At 46.2% G+C, this 21477-nt stretch overlaps 3 protein-coding genes across 5 annotated transcripts in view; 1 reads left to right on the top strand and 2 right to left on the bottom strand.

Moving 5' to 3' along the window:
- GTPBP1 (GTP binding protein 1) overlaps window positions 1–8215 on the bottom strand; it is a 37564-nt gene extending 29349 nt beyond the window's left edge. For 2 of the 3 annotated variants that reach the window (XR_009188363.2, XM_004447860.5), the window contains exons 1-3: window positions 7901–8198; window positions 5255–6217; window positions 2452–2563 (exon numbers count right to left, since the gene is read on the bottom strand). Coding sequence is in view for 1 of the 3 variants with exons in the window: in XM_004447860.5 (XP_004447917.1) it covers window positions 2452–2563; window positions 5255–5446 (304 nt within the window). In the remaining 2 variants the exon portion in view is untranslated. Of the gene's footprint in view, window positions 1–2451; window positions 2564–5254; window positions 6218–7900 lie in introns of all 3 variants that reach the window. The other variant, XM_071219066.1, reaches the window with a different exon arrangement.
- Window positions 8216–8460: 245 nt separating this feature from the next.
- Window positions 8461–18150, top strand: JOSD1 (Josephin domain containing 1). The gene is made up of 4 exons (XM_004447862.5): window positions 8461–9509; window positions 14961–15089; window positions 15238–15432; window positions 16072–18150. Exons 1-4 carry the CDS (start codon window positions 9325–9327, stop codon window positions 16169–16171), a joined length of 609 nt encoding a protein of 202 aa, XP_004447919.1. The 5' UTR covers window positions 8461–9324; the 3' UTR covers window positions 16172–18150.
- Window positions 18151–19192: 1042 nt separating this feature from the next.
- On the bottom strand, window positions 19193–21452 carry TOMM22 (translocase of outer mitochondrial membrane 22). The gene is made up of 4 exons (XM_058308817.2): window positions 20976–21452; window positions 20559–20677; window positions 19977–20094; window positions 19193–19735 (listed from the first exon to the last, which is right to left on the bottom strand). The coding sequence occupies exons 1-4, from the start codon at window positions 21090–21092 to the stop codon at window positions 19661–19663; spliced, it is 429 nt and encodes a 142-aa protein (XP_058164800.1). The 5' UTR covers window positions 21093–21452; the 3' UTR covers window positions 19193–19660.
- Window positions 21453–21477: the final 25 nt, after the last annotated feature.

The following is a 21477-nucleotide window of genomic DNA, read 5'->3' as shown; positions in this document are numbered from 1 at the left end:
GGATAGAGTCTATTACTATCCCCACTTTAAGATGAGGAAAAGAGCCCACAGGCAAACACGAGTATCCCAGGCTCCAGTCTCTAACCACTATAACATATTGCCTCTTTTAAAAATAGCCATCTTAAGAATGTATAATTAAAGGACACATTCCTTCACAATGCTCAGAATTTTTTAATGTCTAATTTATCCATACAAAATTACCGTGAGGGAGGGTGGGGACAGATGTCATTACCCCTATTGTAAGATAAAGGAAGCAATAAAGAAAGGTGACCACCAAGGACACGTAGGTAGCCAGTGGTGACGCTGTCCCTGGAAGCCCGGCATCTGCTGTAGGCCTCTGAGGTTTCACTTGTTTAACTAGTTATGATCTCTTTCTACCTCTAAAGAATTCCAGTAGGAAGGAGTCACTGTGATTTTAATAGCATCCAACTGGTAGTTGCAAAGATAATGCTTGGGTGTGTAGCAGATGTGACATTAACAAATGTTTGACATCTTCTTGTGCTTTGTCATGGAAGTAACTCATGGTTGTGAGATGCCAAAGCTTGGTAAAATGCACTAAGAGTCCACGTTAAATAATGAAAAAGAGAAGGTCTTAAAAATCAGAGTCTTCAAAGAACAGTCCCAACACTTGTTAAAAATGATCTATGTGTGGTTTCGTAAATTCTACCAGCATGAAGTAATCTTTGAGTGGCTCGTCCTCCTACAGCAGACCACATGTGTATCTGACATAAAAGCTTTCAAAAGGCCATGGATGAACTCCTAGGCTTTGTCAAAGCCTGACCTTCCTGTTTCTGTTGCACTTGACAATGCTGACCAGCTCCCTCCTTTCTTGACATGCAACCTCCTATCTCTCTGACCATACATTCTTTTAGGTGATAAGACCCTAAACTGGAGTTGCAGCAAAGATGGAAAGGAAAGGACAGATATAAGAAACAATTCCAAGGAAGGCATAGCAGTATTTGGAGATCAAGCCTTCTTACTTGTGTCACTCTAGGAGCATTTCCAAGTATTGTTTTATACTTTGGTTATTTACGTGTATACCATCTCCCTCTGCACCCCCACCCCCTTGGGGCAGGGACCAGATTTGTAAGTATCCAAAAGTGCTTTGTAACAGTAACAAGCCCTTAGAAAATACTTAGTATTTGTCAAAGGAATTGAAAAGAGTAAGATTTCCTCAATCTTAAACTCAGACTATAAAAGAATACTGTCTGCCTCTACAAGGCCTGCACATAGCAAATAAAAATGTTTCTTCTATGCTGCATTAAGATTCACCCTAGGATTCCTGCAAAGATGTCAGAGGTAAGTGCTAGCAGGGGCTGAATTCACAATCCCAGCTGCCGCTTCAGCAAAGGTGCTGTCCTAATGATGATTAGGGTGAGCAGGCCTGACATTGAGTGTAGATACTGGGAGCAGGGGAAAAAAGACCAGGATATAACCTGGAATAGTATCACAGCAGCTGCCTTCCTCTAAAACAGTGGGTCTCACTGAAATGGAATAAGCATGTTGAAGGAAGACAAGAAGTCCCTGCAGAATGAGTATAAGCCTACACATGGGACAGGATCTAATGGAGAGAAAAGACAACCTCTGTCCTCACAGCTATCCACATTGTTGGTCAGTGGGGTGTAGGGCAATGTAGCCTTACCAAAGAAAGAAGTTTCAGGCTTCCTTTCCTGCTGACATTAACTTTTTTTTTTAAAGGAGGTACCTGGACCTCATATAAGTGAAGCAGGCACTCAACCGCTGAGCTATACCCACTTCCCTCCTGTTCACATTAAGAAGAATCACAGGGAACACATGTGGTTCAAGAGGCTGAGCGCCTGCTTCCCACCTGGGAGATCCCAGGTTTGGTTCCATGAATCCTAAAAGCAAAAGCAAATAACAAGCAAACAAACAAATAAACCAACTCAGGGGAGCCAAAGTGGCACAGTGGTTGAGCACTGGCTTCCCACATACGACGTCCTGGATTCAATCCCCAGCCCTGGTACCTCAACAACAAACAAAACAAAACAAAACAAAACAAAACAAAAACCACAGAGCTTCTGGGCTAAGCCAGAAATTAGTAGCAGTGCAATTTGTAAACAGGGCTTGGAGGGGAAGACCTGGAACTACCTAGGGCAGGCTTAGTTCCAGATTTAACTGGAACTTGCTGTTACCTTGAACAATAAGTTCCCTTGCTTTGTACTTTATTTCCCTTTACGCAAATGCAGAGTACTGGAGGTAAAATGGAGGCATCTGTAAAACCACTTGGAAAGGGAATCTTTAAAGTTGAGCATATTATGACCACTAAGGTAAAACCTTACATGATCATTTTTACATACTTTTATGTCCACCCCAACAATTCTGCAGACCTAAGAATCACTACAACTGAGACACATGAGCAGGAAAGTTTATAAAGATGGAAAAGTGCTCTAAATAATTTTTAAAAAATAAGTGAAAGGAAACTATGCTCACCTGATCCCTGCCCAATGACATATATGGTCTCTCCGCATCCCTCGTCCATCCTCTCCCACATCTGCCGAAGTAGGCTGTCATACTGCTCTGATGTAGGGCTCACTAGAACCAGCTAGAAGAAAAACCAACAGCCTTAGAACCACACTTACTAGAAGAGCACCACAGCCAAAGCTGATAAATAGGCTGACCAAAGACCTAACTGAAATCCACAGCACCCTAACCTAAAATAGGTACACAGCCTCTTATGCCCTCTCGGTCACTCCTTAAATACCCTTTGAACCTAAAGCTTTTTAAGAGTTATATGATGCATGAAAATGAGTACTGTCTGAGCCACAACCCACAGAACAGAGGGTGTAGGCAGTCTGCCTCCTGCTGCTTACCAGATCAAGGGGCAGGACCCAAGATGACTGAGCATCTGGCATTGTGGGTAGAAAATGATGAGCAGTACTTACACCTACATGCCCAAGTCTCCTATCTGCAGCTCGCAGCTGGGAACTCAGGAAGAGAGAGACCTCATGTTCTGCCAGGCCCTTCACACACAGGCCAACTGGTTCACAATAACAACAAAAGAATTCTTTTCCATCTCACCTTGGCTATCTTGATTTGGGAAAGAGTAGTGAAGACTGCCTCCAAGACTCATCTTTATCAGCCTAACACCAGGTGGGGGTGAGCGCCATCACTCTGCAAATTTCCGCCATTAACATTAAGTTCCAATCACTTATTTGGGAAGGCCATTTACCAATAGGCAGGCCATTCTTGTGTGACCTTGGACAAAGAACTTAACCTCCCTGGAGTCTCAGTTTTCCAATTTATAAAACGAAGATAATATCCCCTACTTCCTAAAGCCACTTTAAAGATCAGATAAGATAGCATGTAAAGCAACTAGTTCATAGCTTGATAGTGGTAATTACAAAAGCTTTCTTCATCCCAATCATTGCAAGAAAAACATTTTTGGATGAAACTGACCACGATGTTCACTAACTTTCTCCCTTTGGAAGCTCTCAGGCTCCCCCAATTAACTATAGCAAGTACATAAATATAAAAGAACTAATCTTCTCCTCAACCTACCCCTTCTCTCCCTCCATAACATCCACTGTTCTTTTAAAAATCATCAAAAGGCATATACATATGACAAAGATACCACACTAATGCACAATGTCAGTAATAGGGAAACTGTGTGTGTGTGGGGGGGAGGGGGGGGATAATACAGGAACTTTGTATATTCTGTATGATGTTTCTGTAAACTCATAAACACATTGTTTCTCAATTTTAAAATAGTGAGGAGGACTTCCCAGCTATGTGGTGAAGTAAAACTTCCCTATCTTGGAACACTCAATAATAGCAGGTCAGGAAAAACCAGCTTTGCAATTCTGTCCCTGCAATTTCCCACTGTTTTCAGGTTTCTTCAGCACCTTGACCATATAATTGACATCCAGCTGGTCTGCTTTTGAGTCAGGTGCATCTCCTCCAGCTTCTAGAATTGACTCATCAGAATTTGTACACATAACCTGGGTGCTGCCTGGGCCTTCTGCATTGTGTCACATTGCCTCACACATTTCCCCTGCTCATCCCTCCCTCCAAGACTGGCTATCCTCATTACAGCAGTAGAGGCACCACACAAGACCACTATGGTAAGCTGCAGCTTACTGGCTTCTAAGTGCTCAACCCAAACTAGAAGAAAAGAGAGCAGTTTAAAGCTTGTTTAGTTGCAGGGAAGGTTCTCTCCAGTTTATGGACCAGTTTCATGGAATTTCGCCTCCATAGGCTGTGAACAGTCACAAATTTCTTCAAAGCGTGATATACTTCTCTATGATAAATATCCAACAGGTAGGAGGAGATAGTGGTGTGCTATCTCCCATCAGCTGGTGTTTAATCTGCACAGGGAATTAATCAGTTCATTTTGAACATTTACTGGATCTCTAGTAAGCATTAGGCACTGTACTAGAGGTCTTATATATATTTCTAATTTTCACAACGCATCTGTACTTCCTTAAGATGATATTGTCGAAGAACTGAAAGGTTAAGAAACTTTACCAAGGTCACAGAGCCATTTTAAGTGATAGGGCAGGAAAGCAAATGCAGCCCTGTCTGACCCCAAGTTTGCAATTTTCCTTCAGCAAGACACCTTCAAAACACCAGTCACATCTTTTACTTACTTTTTTATCCCCCACAACGGCCAAGCAGATGATGATCCCTTAACTCCTGCCTATTTTCTCAATAGCTCAGAAAACACTAATTGAAATGTGCTTCATGATGCTACCTATACAAGATGAGGTTTCATCCCCTGGCAATTTTGTTTTGGGCAGATTAGCAAACAAAGATTACTCAAATATCCTTGTCCACGACTGAGCGACTGCTTTCTGTTTCCCTTCCCGATACCGGGAAGGGGCGGCAGCTACCACTGCTGCCCTCCCCTCGGACGGTGGGATTTTCCCGGGCACCTGTCCTGGACAGTGCAGGGTGAGGACCACACTGGGTCTCGGGGGAGGGAACCCGGGGAAGAGTGGAGGGGCCTGGAGGCGGCGCCCCCGTTCCACGTGGCGGAGCCGAGGAGCGGTGATCTCGGCGGGAGCCCGGAGGGCGGGAGGCAGGGTCGGCGCCACCGGGGAACGAAGGCGACTGCGGGGGGCGGCGCCCGCCCCTCGCCCCGGGAACCTTCCGCACGTCCCGGCGACCGGCAGGTGGCCCGGCTTGGCGCCCTCCCTCCGTCGGTCCTCCCCTCCCCACGCGGCCAGGACTGCCGGCGGGGCCCGCTGTCGCCCCGGGGCCCGGCCCCTCAGCGCCCGCCGCCGCCCGGGCCTACCTTGCTGGTGAGGTCCAACTCCGGCTCGCCGTTGAGGGCCTCGCCGTCCTCGCTGCAGTCCGAGTCGAATCCCCCGTGAAGGCGGGCGGCAGCCGCCGCGGCCCTGGCCGCCCCCGGGGAGCTGGGCTCGGGGGCGAACATAGAGGCCGGGACCGGCGAGTCTATCGGGGAGCGACTCCGCTCGGCCGCCATCTTTAATAACTTAGGCTAATCCGTAGCCGGCTTTCCCTCCCTCCCCGGCTCATTTGCCTAATGTATGCACGGACCCGCCCTCATATCATCTGAATAATTTACGCAAAACTTCTCCAGCGGCGTAGAGGTTGGCGACTATCTCTAACTAAGAAACAAACAAACAAAAGAAATAAATGACCAAGTCTCTCAACCACCAATCGCTGCAGCCCTTTCAAGCCCCTAATGCATAATTAATAAAGTCCAAAATCCAACAACAAACGTCCGAGAAGTCACGTGCCTTTATCCCAGTTTGGGAAGGAGCAGCACGAAGTCCACGCTACAGGCCTGGAGCCTCCCCGCCAACGGGAGCAGAGGGCAGTATGATTGACAAAGCAGCCATCCAATGAGGAGAGCAATAGATGCAACGTTGTGCTCAGCGCTCCGTCACGTTCCCGGCTTCCAGAGGCGGTGCTCTGCTTGCAAGTGTTACGGCAAAACAGACCGCGCAGACAACCTTCCAGTGATGGACAGGGGCAATCCCCAATCTAATCATGGAATAGGTCCCGCGCTTTGGGCCGCTGCTTACGGAGATAGTAAACTGCAAAATGAGCCGCCTCCTTCTCCACTCAGTGACTGAAGGCGGTCGCTGTAAGACTGATATCCGATGTGCTGGCAATCTCCAGCCAATTTTAATAGTAGGATCGATGCCATATAGTCCCAGAGATGTACTACTAAAGCAGCCCGTGAGGCGATTAAATGCTGACCTTAGGCAGAATTCTCCATTCACTGCCTCTGCGGAGAGAACAATTACACGAACAAAAAAGAAATAATCAGCAAAAATATAAGCCCAAAGCACCTCACCCTATTTGTGGCTAAGAGTTAAGCTAAAATCTAGGGTCAGCTAAGGTAGTTTCCTATGGATGACTCTTCTGGAGTGTCATCCATCATTTGTGGAAAGCTCCAAAGCAAAACAGCACCCCAACACCAGTTTTAGCGTCTTGAATTCCTATTTCAAAAGTCTAAAAAGCCTAGACCTTCCCTCCTTGGTGAAATTAGATTATTAGCCATGGTTTAATAACGCCAGTCTTGCGAGGCAGTAAGAGCAGCACTTTGAGAAGGTAACATACACAAGGAGATTGAGAGTTTGGACCACAGGACTTCATAAACAAGAAACAGGTCAAAATAGTCCTCAGTTTCAGGGATCTACCTGAGAAGGAAGAGATAACCTCTTCTTGCTCGTTTCCAACTGCAGTCAAATCTTAACGTGCACAAACACAGCTGGGAATCTGGGAAAAGAAGCCATCCCATCCAATGGCCTAATAAGGGTTCTTCTGATGCATCCCCCACCCTCCCAGTTTATATAAAGTACCCTAATTATTCATCTATCCAGTCCATGTAGTTAAAATATTAAGACTTTCGTTTGTCAGAAAAGCCAAATATTGAGGTATTGTGATCCAAAATGGTAACTGATATTTAACATCTTACCAACTGATTCTTCCAGAGAGTTAAAAGTCAGAATGTGCTTTCTTACACGTGAATAGGACTAAAAAAACACATCCTTGCTACTATTGGGCTCTGCCCAGAAAAGATATTCTCAGAGTAGGTGCTTCTTGAATCGATTGGGGATGTCTAAAATCACATTTTAAAGAGAGAATTCCCTACCCATCTTTACATCCTCTTTCTGAAGGCAGGTTAGAGTCCAGATTCAAAACCCGGATCCACTAATTACTATGTGACCTCAAGAACATTAATTAATCTCTCTGAGCTTGCTTTCTTCAAAAAAAAATTGAAGCCCCTACCTCACAGAATAGTTACCAGTAAATGAGTTTATATATGTAAAGCACTTTAACAGTGCTTGCTGCACAGCAAGCCCTCAGTAACTAATCTTAACGTAAACATAACTCCAACGTGACTTACAAAATATAAGATAATTCAAGTTGTCAGGATCATGGCAGAAGACCTCCCTACCATGTGGTAAGCAATGAAGCACAAGTTGAGTGTAATGGTGTTAAAAGTGTTGAAGCAGGGTTAAAGAAATGACTAAATTGTATTTCTTTTATTGTTTTTCCAATTGAGCAAAAATCCAAAAGGAAGGCGGCTAAGACAGCGAATATTTGCTCTGAAGTCTTTCAACGTGCTTAGGGGAGAAAGGGAAATAATTAAATTCACGTGAGGCCGCCAGTAATTTACCTTCCTCTGAATTGTGATAGGCCTTGAGAAAACAAAGCGAGGAGAAAGCTCTATGGCAACCAAGGACAGGCCCGAGAGGGCCCGAGGGCTGGAGGACTGTGGTTCTGTGCGTAGTGAATCGAAACACAACACTAAGGAACTGACACAGGATTCTCCATTTCACTTGCAATGTGACTCCGGGAGAGACACGTAACCTCTGCGCTGCCAGCCAAAGGAGGGGGGTGGGGCGGTCAGGTTCACTTATCATTTGCTCCCGACTGCGTCAATAAGATGCTTTGAAATCACCTGGCCAACGGCGCGCTAGACAAACATGCAACGGTCACCGCAGGACTAGCGAGCGAAAGCATTTCTGCCGGAGAAGCGCGGTCCGGTGGGAGGGCAGCGAGCCGCGGAAGGCAGTCGCAGGCTGGGCACCGTGGGACGCGGCCGAGGCCCGAGGGGCGGGCAAGACCCGCGACCCCGCAGGCCGCCCCGCAGCCCGGACGGAGCAGCGCCGAGGAGCCGGGCCCCGACCCCACCGGCCGCCGCACTCCGACGCCCCGCGCGCGCAGCCCGAGGGCCCCGCTACCCGCCCGGCAGACGCGCCGCCGCGGCTCAAACGCCGGGGCCGCTGACGTCAAGCGGACGTCAGGCGTGACGCCGCGGCGGGGACGACGCAGGAGGGCGTTTCCGGAGCACGCGCCGGGCGAGAGCCGCTGACGTCGGGCTCAGGTGCGCGCTCCCGCCCGCCGCCCGCCGCCCGCGCTGCCCAGGTGGCGGCCCGCAGCTCCGGGTGGCGGCCGGCAGGGGTGAGGCGGCGCGGAGGGCCGGGCCGGCGTGGGGGAGAGCGGGAGGGCGCCTCGGCTGGAGCTCACGTGACAGGCGGGGAGCCTGGGGAGGGAACGGCGAGCCGGGTGGGCCCGGCCCCGCGCGCCCGGCCTCCCGAGGGCGAGGTGGATTGACCGGCTCCACCCCACGGCGCGGGACCTGCCCTCGGGCAGGGGCCGGATCCGCTGCGCCACTTCCCGGGTCCGCCAGGCCCTCTGCGACTGCCCGACTGACGCCGGAGCTGACGGGAGTGTTCCCCGCTGGGCCGCGGCGAGGGGACGAGAGTTCGCGCTTTCCGCGGGAACCGTGCCCGCCTAGGTCCGCGCCCCGCAGGGTCCCACCGCACCGCAGGGGATGGAGAGCCGCCCCCGAGGCCGCAGCGCGGCCGGCGACCCCAATGTGGCCAGCCCTCGCTAGCTGCTCGGATTTTGCGTTTTATCCACCACCTGGGCCTTGCTTCCTGAATCAGTGGCGTTGTGGATCGAAAGAAATGGAAGAAAAGGAGCGATGTGAGCGGTTCTGTTCGGTTCTCTCGCGTTAAGGCCTAGTTGGCATTTGTAGAAAGGAAAATACAGCAAGACCTTGTGTTTTGAAGGGGGATGGGAAAAGGGGTGGGGAAAAGGAAACAAAGTGTTAGATTTTATGTTTTTTTTTTTTAATCTGCACTTCGGCAGCGCTAGTGGAATAGACTAACCGAAAAGTTATTTTTCTATTGAGAAGAAAGAAGAAATGGATTCTTTTTCCTTTTGATTACGACCTTTTCTCCCGGTGACAAAGCATAAATCATGGACACCAGAGAATAAGGTGGACCTCAGGAATCCTGGAAAAGACTAAGATAACATTCTTCCTCAAGAGGGAAGGGTGGGTGTTCTTAGCCTTCTCTGGAACCTAAAAGGAAAAACATGAGTTGCATGCCATGGAAAGGAGACAAGGCCAAGTCTGAATCATTGGAACTGCCTCAGGCAGCACCCCTTCAGATTTACCATGAGAAGCAGCGCAGGGAGCTTTGTGCCCTCCACGCCCTCAACAACGTCTTCCAGGACAGCAACGCCTTCACCCGGGAGACGCTGCAAGAGATTTTCCAGAGGTAGGGGGACCCTTCCCCTTGGCGTCTTGATACTTAAGAATCCAGAATTTCCAGAGGTGGGAGGGTGGGAGGCAATGTCTCACCTCCATATCTTTTCAAACCAACAGGTGCTATTAGCTAGACGCTCTTAGCTCAGCTGGCAAAGGTAATCATTACCATTTATTGAGCACTTACTAAGTGCTAGCCACAGTTCTAAAACACCTTAGTTGTATTATCTCACATTTGTTGTATTATCTCCTTAACAGTTCCATAGAATTGTATTATCTCCCTTAACAGTTCATGGAATAAGTCTTTCAATGGACACAAGCACATGTCTCCAACCTTGAACACCTTTGACTGTGATCCTATCATTCCAGCTAGGGAGGGTTGGGCCTGCTCAGATCCCAGTGCAGAGAAAGCTCAGAAAAATTCTCCCAACAGTGCTCCTTGGCAGTTCCTGGTGACCCTCTTCCTACTCCCTTCAGAGATGAAATTATTGCCCTACAGGGACCTGAATTACAACTGGAGGTAACCTATTTTGGGTGAAGCATAGGTGTGGACCATTTACCCTGAAAGAATTGTAGGCTTTTTCTTAAAGAATGTTCATCCCAGTGTGCTGGCAAAACTTATGATGAGGGTAATTGTTTTCCAGTTCCGGTAATAACCATAGTGATGCCTTGGCAGAGCAAGTTTTTCATTTCCACCGTGGCCATTTAACAGCAAGTAGAATTAACTCTTCAAGAAGTGGGACCCTGAGAGGTGAGGTCATTTGTCCCAGGTTACCAACTCATGTGACTGAAAGGAGTAGAGAGGAGGCCCCAGTCCATTAGATTGTTTCCTTTGGGCCAACCATTGATATTTCTTCTCCTCCTAATTGGATACTTGCAGATTATTTCCTAATCAAAGGCTAAGGAAAAGGACAGGACTAAAAGTGAGTACCTAAATGTGCTTGGTGCTTTGGAATATGGAATATGTGCTTTATTTATAAGCAGTAATTTTGGAACAACCTTATCAGTGATGGAACTAGGGTTCAAGTTAAGTAATTTATCCAGTTTCCCTCACTAGTCAGTAGATTTAGATGTCAGGATTCTGAGCATCGTCATACTTGGGTAGACAAGTTTTCAGGTGTATAAATTTGGCCCCTCATCTGATGAGTGAAATAACCCTAACAACGGACACTATTACCTTTATACACGAAGTCCGCCTACCACCAGACTGAGTGCTTGCCTTGCACTGATTCAGTCCTCACACCGATTTCAGGAGGTGGAGTCTGTTATTTCCAGGTTTCCACATGAGGAAATCATGGCACAGAGAGTTCACAGAGCTGGCCATTGCAAGATTTGTTCCTAGGCTTTGTGACTCCAGGTGTAATGGCTCTGCTGCTGCCCGAGTATTGGAAAGGCTTGTCAGAGCTGTTAGACCATCAGTAGCTGTTAACCTGCTAGTAAGTTGGGCCTGGGACTGAAGAGCTGGGCTATGCTCATAAAGTGTTTGCAGGAGTCTTTCAGTCTTGTTTTCCTGGGATGAAAGAATGCTAAATATTTGCTAAACCACCCACATGGAACCAGGGTTCTATTCCTGGGTTTTAAAATGCTTTAGCAAATTGTTCTGCACTTCCCAATTCCCTGTTTGCACAATATAAAAATCCACTTCAAAGTAAAAACCAACTATTCCGTCCTTACTCCAGAGGTGGAATTCTATGGAATATTTTGTGTGGAAAGATTCTGTGTGGATAGGTACGGACAAAGCGTGAAAGGGGGAAAAGCAAAGGGAGAAGAGGTGAGGGAGAGAAGATGGAATTTTTTAAACAAACATTTCCTAACTGCCTGCAGTGTGCCAGGCACTGCTAGGCACTGTCAAAAAAAACAAAAAACAAAAAACAAACTGAACAGGACTCCGCCCCTGAGAATAGATTTAAATGAATTTAGAGTGATTTAAGAGCAAAAAGATGATCTCTGCATCCTAATGGAAAGATGAGTAATGCTGGCAGGTTTAACTAGGTAATTTTTAATTCCCAGATCCAACGTTGTATGCTTTTATGAAGATGTGGCTAATGAAGGGTAGAAATGGGAGAAAAACTTTGAATAGCACCATTCGTTGAGGGGAAGTTCATCTGAGCAGTTGAATTTTAGCCAGATAAAAGAGAAGAAATACAAAGCAGGGTGGAGTTTTGATACACTTGTGGATATGAGATGACTCATGTTTGGAATAGAAATGAATAGGAGCTTAGAAAGAAATGAGCTAATGACTGGGCAGCAATCAAGGGGCCAGGGAAGAGAGGAGTAAGAGGTGTGACAGAGAGGGGTCCAGGGTTTACAGATAGTGGTAACACCTGCGGAGATAGCAAAAAGAGGTCACTGGATTGGACAGGATCAGTTTTGAACATGTGAAATTGGAGAAAAAGATGAGAGGAACTGGGCAAGTATCACTAGTGTGTGTTTATAGATACAGATATTTGATCTCCTAAACTTTATCATATATGTGTCAATCCTTTGAAAAAGATGGGACTTAGAAGTCAAATGATACAGTAGCAGCTTTGCTAAGTTGTTTTGAAAATCCTCAGACCTCAAATATTTTCCCTAGACTTATGCCAGTTTTTCAGTGATCATATGTTCTTACAGGTATATGTTCCTCTCCCAAATAAAATAGCTATTAAAATCTTAACTAGAGGAGGTGGATGTGGCTTTAGCAGTTGAATGCCTGCTTCCCACATGGGAGGTCCCAGGTTTGGTTCCCAGTGCCACGTGAAAACAACAAGCAAACAAATGAACAAAAAACCAGTTCAGGGGAGCTGATGTGACTCAGTAGCTGAGCTCCAACTTCCCACATGAGGTCCCAGGTTCAATCCCCAGCACCTGGTAAATCAAATTTTAAAAAACCCACAAAATTAAAAAGACACAAAACTAGAAGAAAACTTAACTTTGGTATAGGGGAAAGAATCTAAACTTGGAAGGGACAAAGGCTGTGGGTATTAGTGAATAGTCAGCATTCTTTATCACAGAAAAGAAGTCCTCCAGCCCCTCTCATTAGAAGGTCCCCATGCAAGGGACTGAACTAAATTTAAATGTTTGATGTATTGTAAATTGAGAAAAGTGGTTGAGGAGTGTTAGTATCTAAAGATTTGAGCTCTCTGACCAAGGACCAGGCAAAACGTGTGGTGGCTGTACAAAGTGCTCCTGTGCACCTGGCCTGTGATCCATGCTATATGTATATTAATTCATTTAATCATTTAAAAATGCATCAGGAAGTTTGGAGACATACTTTCTAAGGTCACATCTCTTCACACCAGTAAAAAGGAAAGTATAACTTGAGGGGAAAAGAAATTTTGAGGAAATGTCTCCTTGTGTACCTTTTAATTAAAATCCAAAAATCATCACCCTAGTCAGACACAGTGGTAACCATGAGAGAGGTCCAGGAACTTACCTGAGGGCATCCATGTTAGTGGAGACCCAAAGAGAGCCCATCTTTTCACTTTCAGATGGCTTCACAGCTCACAGTTCTAATCTCTGGCAGTAATAACAAAGATGAGAAACCCAGGATTTCTCTGGTAATCATTAAGGCAGTGCTGAGCAGGTATTTGCCAAGGAGTCTGAAGAAAACCTTCCACTGGGGTCAGAAAAGGATTTGATGGAATTCATTGAGACCAGTGTGTTGAAATATCCAAGAGAGTGCCCAGTATAATTTAGGCTTGGAAGTTGAATCCTAGCTCTGTTTGTTTGACTTTAAACAAACCTAAGCTGCTTATGACTGTGTAAGTTACTCTAATCTCTCTGCTCCTCAACTTCCTCATTAATATCAAGATTGTTGGAAGGATTAGGTGATAAAACCTATAAAACTAGCTAACAGAGCAGGCACTTGGCACTCGATAAAATGTTTAAAAGCAAGTACTCATATGGTGGGAGTGGGTGCTCTAGATGGACCCCACACACTCAAATCACCACTTCTCTCCGAATGGAATGGCAGGTCTTCTCAGCTTTTCCTGTATCGTCTCACAAAATGCTATGGTTTGACCAACACGTTGCTTAAGTTGTCATTGTCTGGCTGGGAGGGATACAGAGTAAAAGAGCCATTTGCTTCAGGGATTTACTCTTTGATTGCACATATATAAAATAATTTAATCCTTCCGTGGAATCATTCCCATTTTTTCAGATAAGGTTACAGGTATAGAGCTTAAATTTCATAAGTAGTATTGGTGGTACTTGGATTTGAATTTGGATCTCTGTGGTCCTCCAAATTTTCCTTCTTTTTCTGTTACACAGACGAGCCAGGAAAGTCATGGAAGAGATGTGAGGTTGAGTTTGAAGAAGCTATAGGCTTTGGCTCTTGGAACAGAAAATAGCTTAGAAGAAGAGGCCAAAAGGATCCTGGTGCCTGGATTACACTAAGCCCAAAGAAAGAAACCAGGCGGCTGGCTCTGTTGGTTCTTATATGAGGAAGTGAAATGATGCCTTGATTTGGAAAGGTGAATGTGGCAGGAACTCATAGGCCAAGTTGAAAGGAGAGTTTGGGAAATAGAGTGATTTTAGGAACCTGTTTCAAAAGTCCAGGTGTGAAGTGAGGGCCCTCCAATTAGGGGAAGGGTAATGGGAATAGACAGGAAAGGAATTGGAATCTGAGAGGGAAGATGGAAGGACAGGGAAGATCCTTGGAACACCATTCCTGTGAGGTGTGCCTCAAAAATGTGTGTGTGTGTTGAAGTGTTTGGGAAACAAAACATATTTTACCCTCTCTCCTGGGAACTCAAGATGGATATTAGCATATTAGGGCTCCAAGAATTCCTGCAGGAAACCTGTTTACTTGCTTGATTCATTCAGTTATTATTGTAGTGAACGCCTTCTGGGGACCCTCTATTATGTACATGAAACAAGTATCTTTAAGAACACACTTGAGAAAGCACTGCTCTAAGGTTGCGTTTGGTGGGGTATCTGATCGTGAAAGGGGTAGATTCAGCATTTTCCTTTATTGGAGTCTTCATGCATTAGTCAAAGACTTTGAATGTAATGAGAAGCCATTGGAAAATGTTTTAGAGGAAAGTAACTTGATTATCTCTTGAGCCATAAAATGGAAATAATAATTCATACCCTTATGGATTAAAACAAAAAAACAGGTTTGGTGATGTTCAGTGACTTGCCCATGATCACTTACGTACAAGTGACACAACAATGATGCAAACTCAGCTTTGTTTGAATCCCTCCATGGAATATGCTTGTGCTCTTTTACTTCACTTTAGACCCACTTTCCTTTCAAAGTGGCAGGCAGATACCTGCCCCCCAAGTGAAGTGTCCTGCATCGAAACAGAGGCAACCTGTAGGCAGCAGGAGCCCAGACTACAAAATACTTTGGTAAAAACTGGTTAAATTGCCCTTGAGTGAGGGAGACAAGCAGTGGTAAGTGTTGTTCTGTCCCTGATAGTGCAGGGCCAGCAGGGGTTAGGAGACCTGCAAAGCTCAGCCTTCCTGTTCACATTTGTAGGTTGTCTCCAAATACCATGGTGACGCCCCACAAGAAGAGCATGTTGGGAAATGGGAACTACGATGTGAACGTCATCATGGCAGCACTTCAGACCAAAGGCTATGAAGCTGTTTGGTGGGACAAGCGCAGGTAATTTGAACCAGGCTTGACTTGATGGAGAAGGGAGCATGATTGTAAAATCCTTTCGTACTGGAACTCATGGCCTGAGAGGGGAAGTGATGGTGGTATTACAGTCAGGGAACCTGCTTCAGAGCCTGACTGCGTTTCTCTTCTTCAGGGATGTGAGTGTCATTGCTCTCACTAATGTCATGGGGTTCATCATGAATCTGCCCTCCAGCCTGTGCTGGGGTCCACTGAAGTTGCCTCTCAAAAGGCAGCACTGGATCTGTGTTCGCGAGGTGGGAGGTGCCTACTACAACCTCGACTCCAAACTCAAGATGCCCGAGTGGATTGGAGGCGAGAGCGAGCTCAGGTAGTCTCTGCCTGTTGTGGCTAATTTGCTGGGTTGTGGTATGCTGGAGAGGTTGAGCTCATCTTTAGTTATTTAACAAAGGAGACATGCTAATGAAATTTCTATCTCCTTGGATGTTCTCTTTCTGCCTTACTTAGAACCAAAGTGTCTCCGACTTGGAAGACTTTAATTCCCTTTGATAGAGAAATTCCACAGTCTGCAATACTGGCCATCTAGTATGGTGGGACTAGCAATGTAACATTCTCCACAGGCAGGCAGTTGCAGAGTAGAGTTGCCAGTAGAGAGAAAGGAAGATGCAAACATTCAGGCCAGAGAGGGCTCGATTTCCCTGTGACAACACAAGAAACGTTTATAGTTAGAAGTCCCTTACTTTAGAGTACTCTGGGCTCTGTTCCTTACAAAACAAGCTGTTGGCCATAATATATGAGGATTAGCAAAAATTGAAATTTGAAATCTAACTTTCTAAGATTGAGGGTTAACCAAATGCAGAACCCTCCAAGAACAGGTAGGTTACTAATGGAGTTTTCAAGGCAGCCAAGGGTATATATATAATGAGGTTTTTGGTGAGCATGTGGCCCCAAGACTGGAATTTGCATTTCACCAGCATTTCATTTTCTCTTTCACCATTTTTCCCCATAGGAAATTTCTAAAACATCATTTGCGAGGAAAGAACTGTGAACTCCTGCTAGTGGTATCAGAAGAGGTGGAGGCCCACCAGACTTGGAGGGCTGATGTGTGATGCAGTTCTACCCAATTTCCCACTCAGCCCACTCCTTCAATCCTCCGTGATGTGCTGAGGCCTATACATTGGGTCTGCCCTTACCACTGCCCCAAACATCTCACCAGGTTCCCTCTGCAGCTTTGACAGTGCAATAGGACAGATGTGGGAACTGTTACAAGAACCACCACCAGCGTTATTTTTTCATGGGGAAGAAAGGTAGGAGTTCTGTGCTTAGGGCAAGCAATAGAAGACCCTTGGTTTTATTTAGCAAGAGGAAAAAGAAAGGTGGGTCTTAGCTTATTTTCCCCTTTCCTATGAGGACTTGACACAGGTTCTGCTGGAGTTAATCAGTCACTGCTGCTCCAGATTCACCTGGAGCTGCTGCCTCCACATGCCCTATCTTGTCCAATCAGTGAGTCCGAAGACAGAATACACAAAGCCCATGTGACTGGCTCGAAGGACCCAGGGCATGAAGGGCTCTCAGGAAACCACCTCCAAAGCCCCAGCATGCTGTCTCCAACCCTCATTGCCACCCTCTCCCCCCATTTTTAAGGGTTGTTTATGGCCATTCTTGGAGTTTTATAATGAAAAGCTCTCTATTCTCAGCCAAGTGGTTGAATCCTGCTATGACAGGTGACATAGGTAGCTAAGAGGACATGGCTAAAGCCAAACTGGGGCAGGCATGGGGTGGCTTGTTTTCAATAGCTTTCACTCCATTTTGTTCCTACCATTTCACTACATTGATCTAGAAGGCTCAGAGACAAAAAGCAAGGCAAAAGGGAAGTCTTCTCAATTGACCCACTCTGGCAAAATCAGAAAAAAAAAGTCTGCCTTCAAGATCAAATTCCACTTGGTTGACACTGAGTTGGGTTAGGAAATATTGTGAAGATCAGTTTCCCAGAGTTTAAGAGCAACTGGAATCTGTAGAAGTCCTAGCTTGGAGGCCCTGAGTCATTAGTGACAAGAGCAGAGCTCTCCATTTGGATGGTTGTGTGCATTGTTATAGGACTTGGGTTTGTCATCCTTCTGGAATTTCCATTACAAATCAACTGAGAATTGACCCACCCCCTACTTCTATTAAATAGTTGTAGGCCACTTTTCTTCTGTAACTTTGGAAAATGAAGAGGAGGAGAAATAATTATCAGACCACACTACGCCTTGTGGTTGCCTCTAGGCCTCTGGGCAGGCAGGGGTGACGTGGCTAGCCCTTATGGATCAATGGTCTTGGCAGATCTGAGAGCTGCCCCACTGGCCAGACTTCTCTCCAGCAGCAAAGCCAGCCCAGGGCTTGCCTGGCAAGCCTAAGCTTAATGGGATGAAACTGAAGCTTTCTCCCCACTGTGACTGGAGTGCATGTTTACACCAGCACTTTTTCTGCACACGTATCTTCAACAAGGCCATTTTTTAGGCTGAGTAACAGAGGCCACCAAGCGGCTACTGCATTACACCCTCCCCAGCAACTGGCCGCAATCTCTTCTGCACCATTTTCTACACCAGACCTGCTTTGCAGCCCAGGGAGCTCCTTACCCCTGCACAATGACATTCCAACCACCACCAGCCAGAAGATACAGCCAACCTTGCTGCTTGTCACAAGCAGGACCTTGGGTCCATTGGCACTGTCAGTGAGAGTAAGCCATTTCTCGGGAAGAAGAAACCCCTCCACAAATCTGCTTCGCCTGTGCAAGTGGCACTTCAAAGGAGTCCCCATGCACTTGGAGTCCATGAGCCAATGGGATATGCAACGACATTAGAACATTTCAGGCTGGTTTCTCTGTTCATATCCAATTCTGGTGCTTAGGAACAGGGACCCATGCCAATGCCCAAGGGCAAAAAGCCCCACCTTTAAGGGAGCAGACCTGACCCTGATGCCCAACAGGGGCAACCCGAGGCTTTTTGTTTTTCTCGCTTTTCTTTTTTTGTTGGCCTTGTGCTGGGTTTGTTTACAAAAGATGTATTTTGTTTAACCAAATATTAAAAATGGAAAACTCCAACATAAATCTCCTTGTCTGAATTCTTTAAGTATAGAGAAAAAAATAAACTTTGGTATGATGATCCTTCAGAAATGCACGCCATCATAAATCATCTTTTATAGGCATACTGCTGTTTTGATCAAACCTCTCACCAGAATAATCCAGACAAAATATTTAAAGACATATTTGGTCCAAAAGAAGCAGCTGGGGCATTTTTCAATTTACCTTTTTTGTTGTTTTTTAGTTTTTCATTTTACCTTAATTTACAAAACTTGAGCTTGAAGAACCCATCTAGTAAGTATAAGATGTCCATCCCAGTACTGGCTGATTTTTTCCCTAGTTAATAAATGGAAGGTCATGCATCTGAACAGAGGGCCTGGATTACCTCAGAATCTAGAGTATGTAGCAGGGCTTTGTAACCAGACTGCCTTGATTTGAATCCAGACCCAGCACTTACAGTGTGGCCTTATGCACATTATTTTTCTGTGGCTGTTTTCTCATCTGTAAAATGGGAATACTGTTCCTTTCTAGATATATAGCACTGTGACAATTCACATATAAGGCTGAGTACTGTTCTGGCACAATCTTCAATATTGATTATGTTAAATGGAAAGGCTAGAATTCAAAGACAGGGCTACAGGTGGATTCTCAGCAATTATTAAAAAGGGGAAGGGGAGACCACAAAAAGATCTATTTGCAACTCTTCCCCAAGACAAAAATAAAGTTATCTTTACAAATACTTTATAACTGTACAATGTTAATTGTGGACTGTACAAAGTACAGTCTACAACCCTGTTTCAGGCTAGTGGATCTGAAAGCAATCTGAAATCAGGATAGACTTAATTACATTAAGAGATTCTTGGCCAAAAATGATTTTTTCTGAGATTTTACTTTTGAAAGCAACTAACTTGGCCCTTAGGAGTAAATCAGTGTAAAATGTGCCAGGTTGGGTAAAAAGAAATGTGAGGGACAGGATGTGTCTTTGCCCTTCTATAATGCTCTTTGGGCTAAAACTGGTGGTAGCTGCTCTAAGCAATCTCGAGGTGTTTCACAAGCACATGAATGACACTTTGAGTTGGAATCATTTTTAATATTTAAATACAAAAAATGAGCACTGACTTGTCTACTTCATAAACTGTGCATGTCCCTTCCCAACATATCCAAGTCTTAAAAAAAAAAAATCGTTAATGGTCAGGGCTACTGCCCACCTCCTGACATCTGTTCCTACTTCACAATGGAATAGCAAGGGATCTTCTGCTTAGGGGGCAATTTAGTGAAAAGGGGTGGGGTGGCCATAATTGGAGTAACCGTCTGCATTGCTGCACTCTAGTTAATCAGTGTGAGGACAGAAATAAGTCACGATAGTGTGGAGGGCACAGTTGAAAGTTGGGAGTCTCTGAGAAAGTAGAAGAATTCTCCCCACTAGGTTCCGATAGAGCAATGTGCCAAAGTTAAAAAAAAAAAAAAATCAGCAGTTCAAACACTATTGAATTTCAAATTTCTCCCACCAAAGCAGCTCAAATATAGCAGTAACAATCTAGATCTTTCCAGGAAGTGAAGGTAGAGCCCCTGGCATTCCTCCTGACAGACCTGTGTTGGGCCCTAGAAGTATCTGTAAAAGAAAAGGAGGGGAGGTTAAGGCACTGAACAGGCTTAGGGACCTCATCTGCATCATACCTGACAGGGCAAACAAGGTCTACAAAACAATGCTGAGAGCACAGTCAAGTACCTTTAAGAGCATTGGCCCAATCCTAATCCCCACCCACATGTTTACTGCTGATCTACCCAGGTGTCAGAGAAATAAACAACTTTCATCACCACCACCGGCAAAAAGCTCCTGCTTCTGGGCTCACCTGCCGCTGCTGCAACTGCTGTTGTTGCTCCATTTGCAACTTCTCAGTCTCAAAAACAACAGGAAGAACCAGAATCATAAAGGAAGTGGTTCCAATCCACAAGGCTGCCCTGGAAAACCTGCAGAAGGAGGGTGAGCACCATGGAGAGAGACAAAAACAGCTTCACAAAGAACCAACCAGTAACCAAGCCTTTCACACCCACACTATCCAATGTTTTTTGAAAAGCATATTCTGCCCACCCCTTGCACCACGCCTGCCAGAAGCAGGAGCAGTTCTAATAGCTGTGTATCTAGTGACAGCAGTTCAACACTCCGAGTTCTTTTACATACAAAGCTGCTTATCATTAATCATCTCAGGTATCTGAAATGATCCTGACAAGGACATTGCCAGGTAAAGAATCTCCATTTTACAGAAAAGGAAACTGAGGATCTGAAAAGCTTCAAGTACCACTAGTCCAAGGTCATTAGGTGATCTAGGCGGCAGGCTACCCTTGAACCTAGGTGTGCTGCTGTCAAAGTCCCTGTCTTCACAGCACCCCAGTCAACCCATGCATACCCCAATGTCTCTGCCCTCGTCCCTTACCTGTACATTTTTTGAGCCACAAAGAGGGAGAGATCAAAAGTGGCTCCAGCTGCGGTCCGAACCCTCTCCGGGAACATCTCCGTCAGACCCCACAGTCTCTCCGACAGGGTCTCATCTAGCTATAGTGGAGGAGGCACAGGTTTGGGCCAAAGCAGCGGCATCCGACCCCCGGTCCGCTGCGGCTCCGGAAGAGGCCGAGTGCCCCTACATTAGGGCAGCGCGGGGACTCGGTGGGGTTCCCAATCTCGTCCCCCGGAGAAGCCGCCGCCACTCGGACCCCTTCGATCCTGCGACGCGCCTTCGCCGCGATTCTGCAGCACGCGGAGCCCACACCCCCAGGCGCACTTGCAACTCGCCCGTATCTTCGTTCCTTGCCTATCAGCCGCCCCCCCCCCCCCCCCCCCAGCGCCCTGGTACCTCTTCGTCATCGTCCTCTTCCAGCTCCTCTTCAGTTTTTTCGGCATCGCCCTTCGGAAGTAATTCGTCCGGGGACAGCGGCGCCCCAGGGCCGGCAGCAGGGGTGGGAGCAGCCATGGTTGTAGGGGACACCGGAAGCGGAAAAGAGGAGACAAGCGCAGAGCCAGGGCGGCCAGAACTGCCCTTCCGGGAACAGAGAGTGGAAGGGGTTGGGAGAGAGCGGCACCCTCTGACGTGGAAGTCTTCAAACTCCCTCTAGCCAATTCCAACCCTGAAGAGACTTCCATTATCTTACACCATGGTTCTCAGACTTCTATGGGACTTGTGTCCACCTAGGAAGCGTGTTAAAATACAGATTCCGGGCTGCCTTTGTTTTGTGGTAATTGTTTTGTGGGAGTAAGGTGGGCGGACAAACCTTGATTTTAACACACTGGAATCACACTTTGGGAAACACTGATCCAGTATTATTTTCTGGAGGGGTGTTATTTGGTAAAAATAAAAG

Source organism: Dasypus novemcinctus, chromosome 12 (genome assembly GCF_030445035.2).
Source record: "Dasypus novemcinctus isolate mDasNov1 chromosome 12, mDasNov1.1.hap2, whole genome shotgun sequence".
In the NCBI taxonomy this organism is placed as follows: Eukaryota; Metazoa; Chordata; class Mammalia; order Cingulata; family Dasypodidae; genus Dasypus; species Dasypus novemcinctus.
The sequence above is the reverse complement of the archived record's forward strand: the minus strand, read 5'-3'. Positions and strand labels throughout refer to the sequence as shown.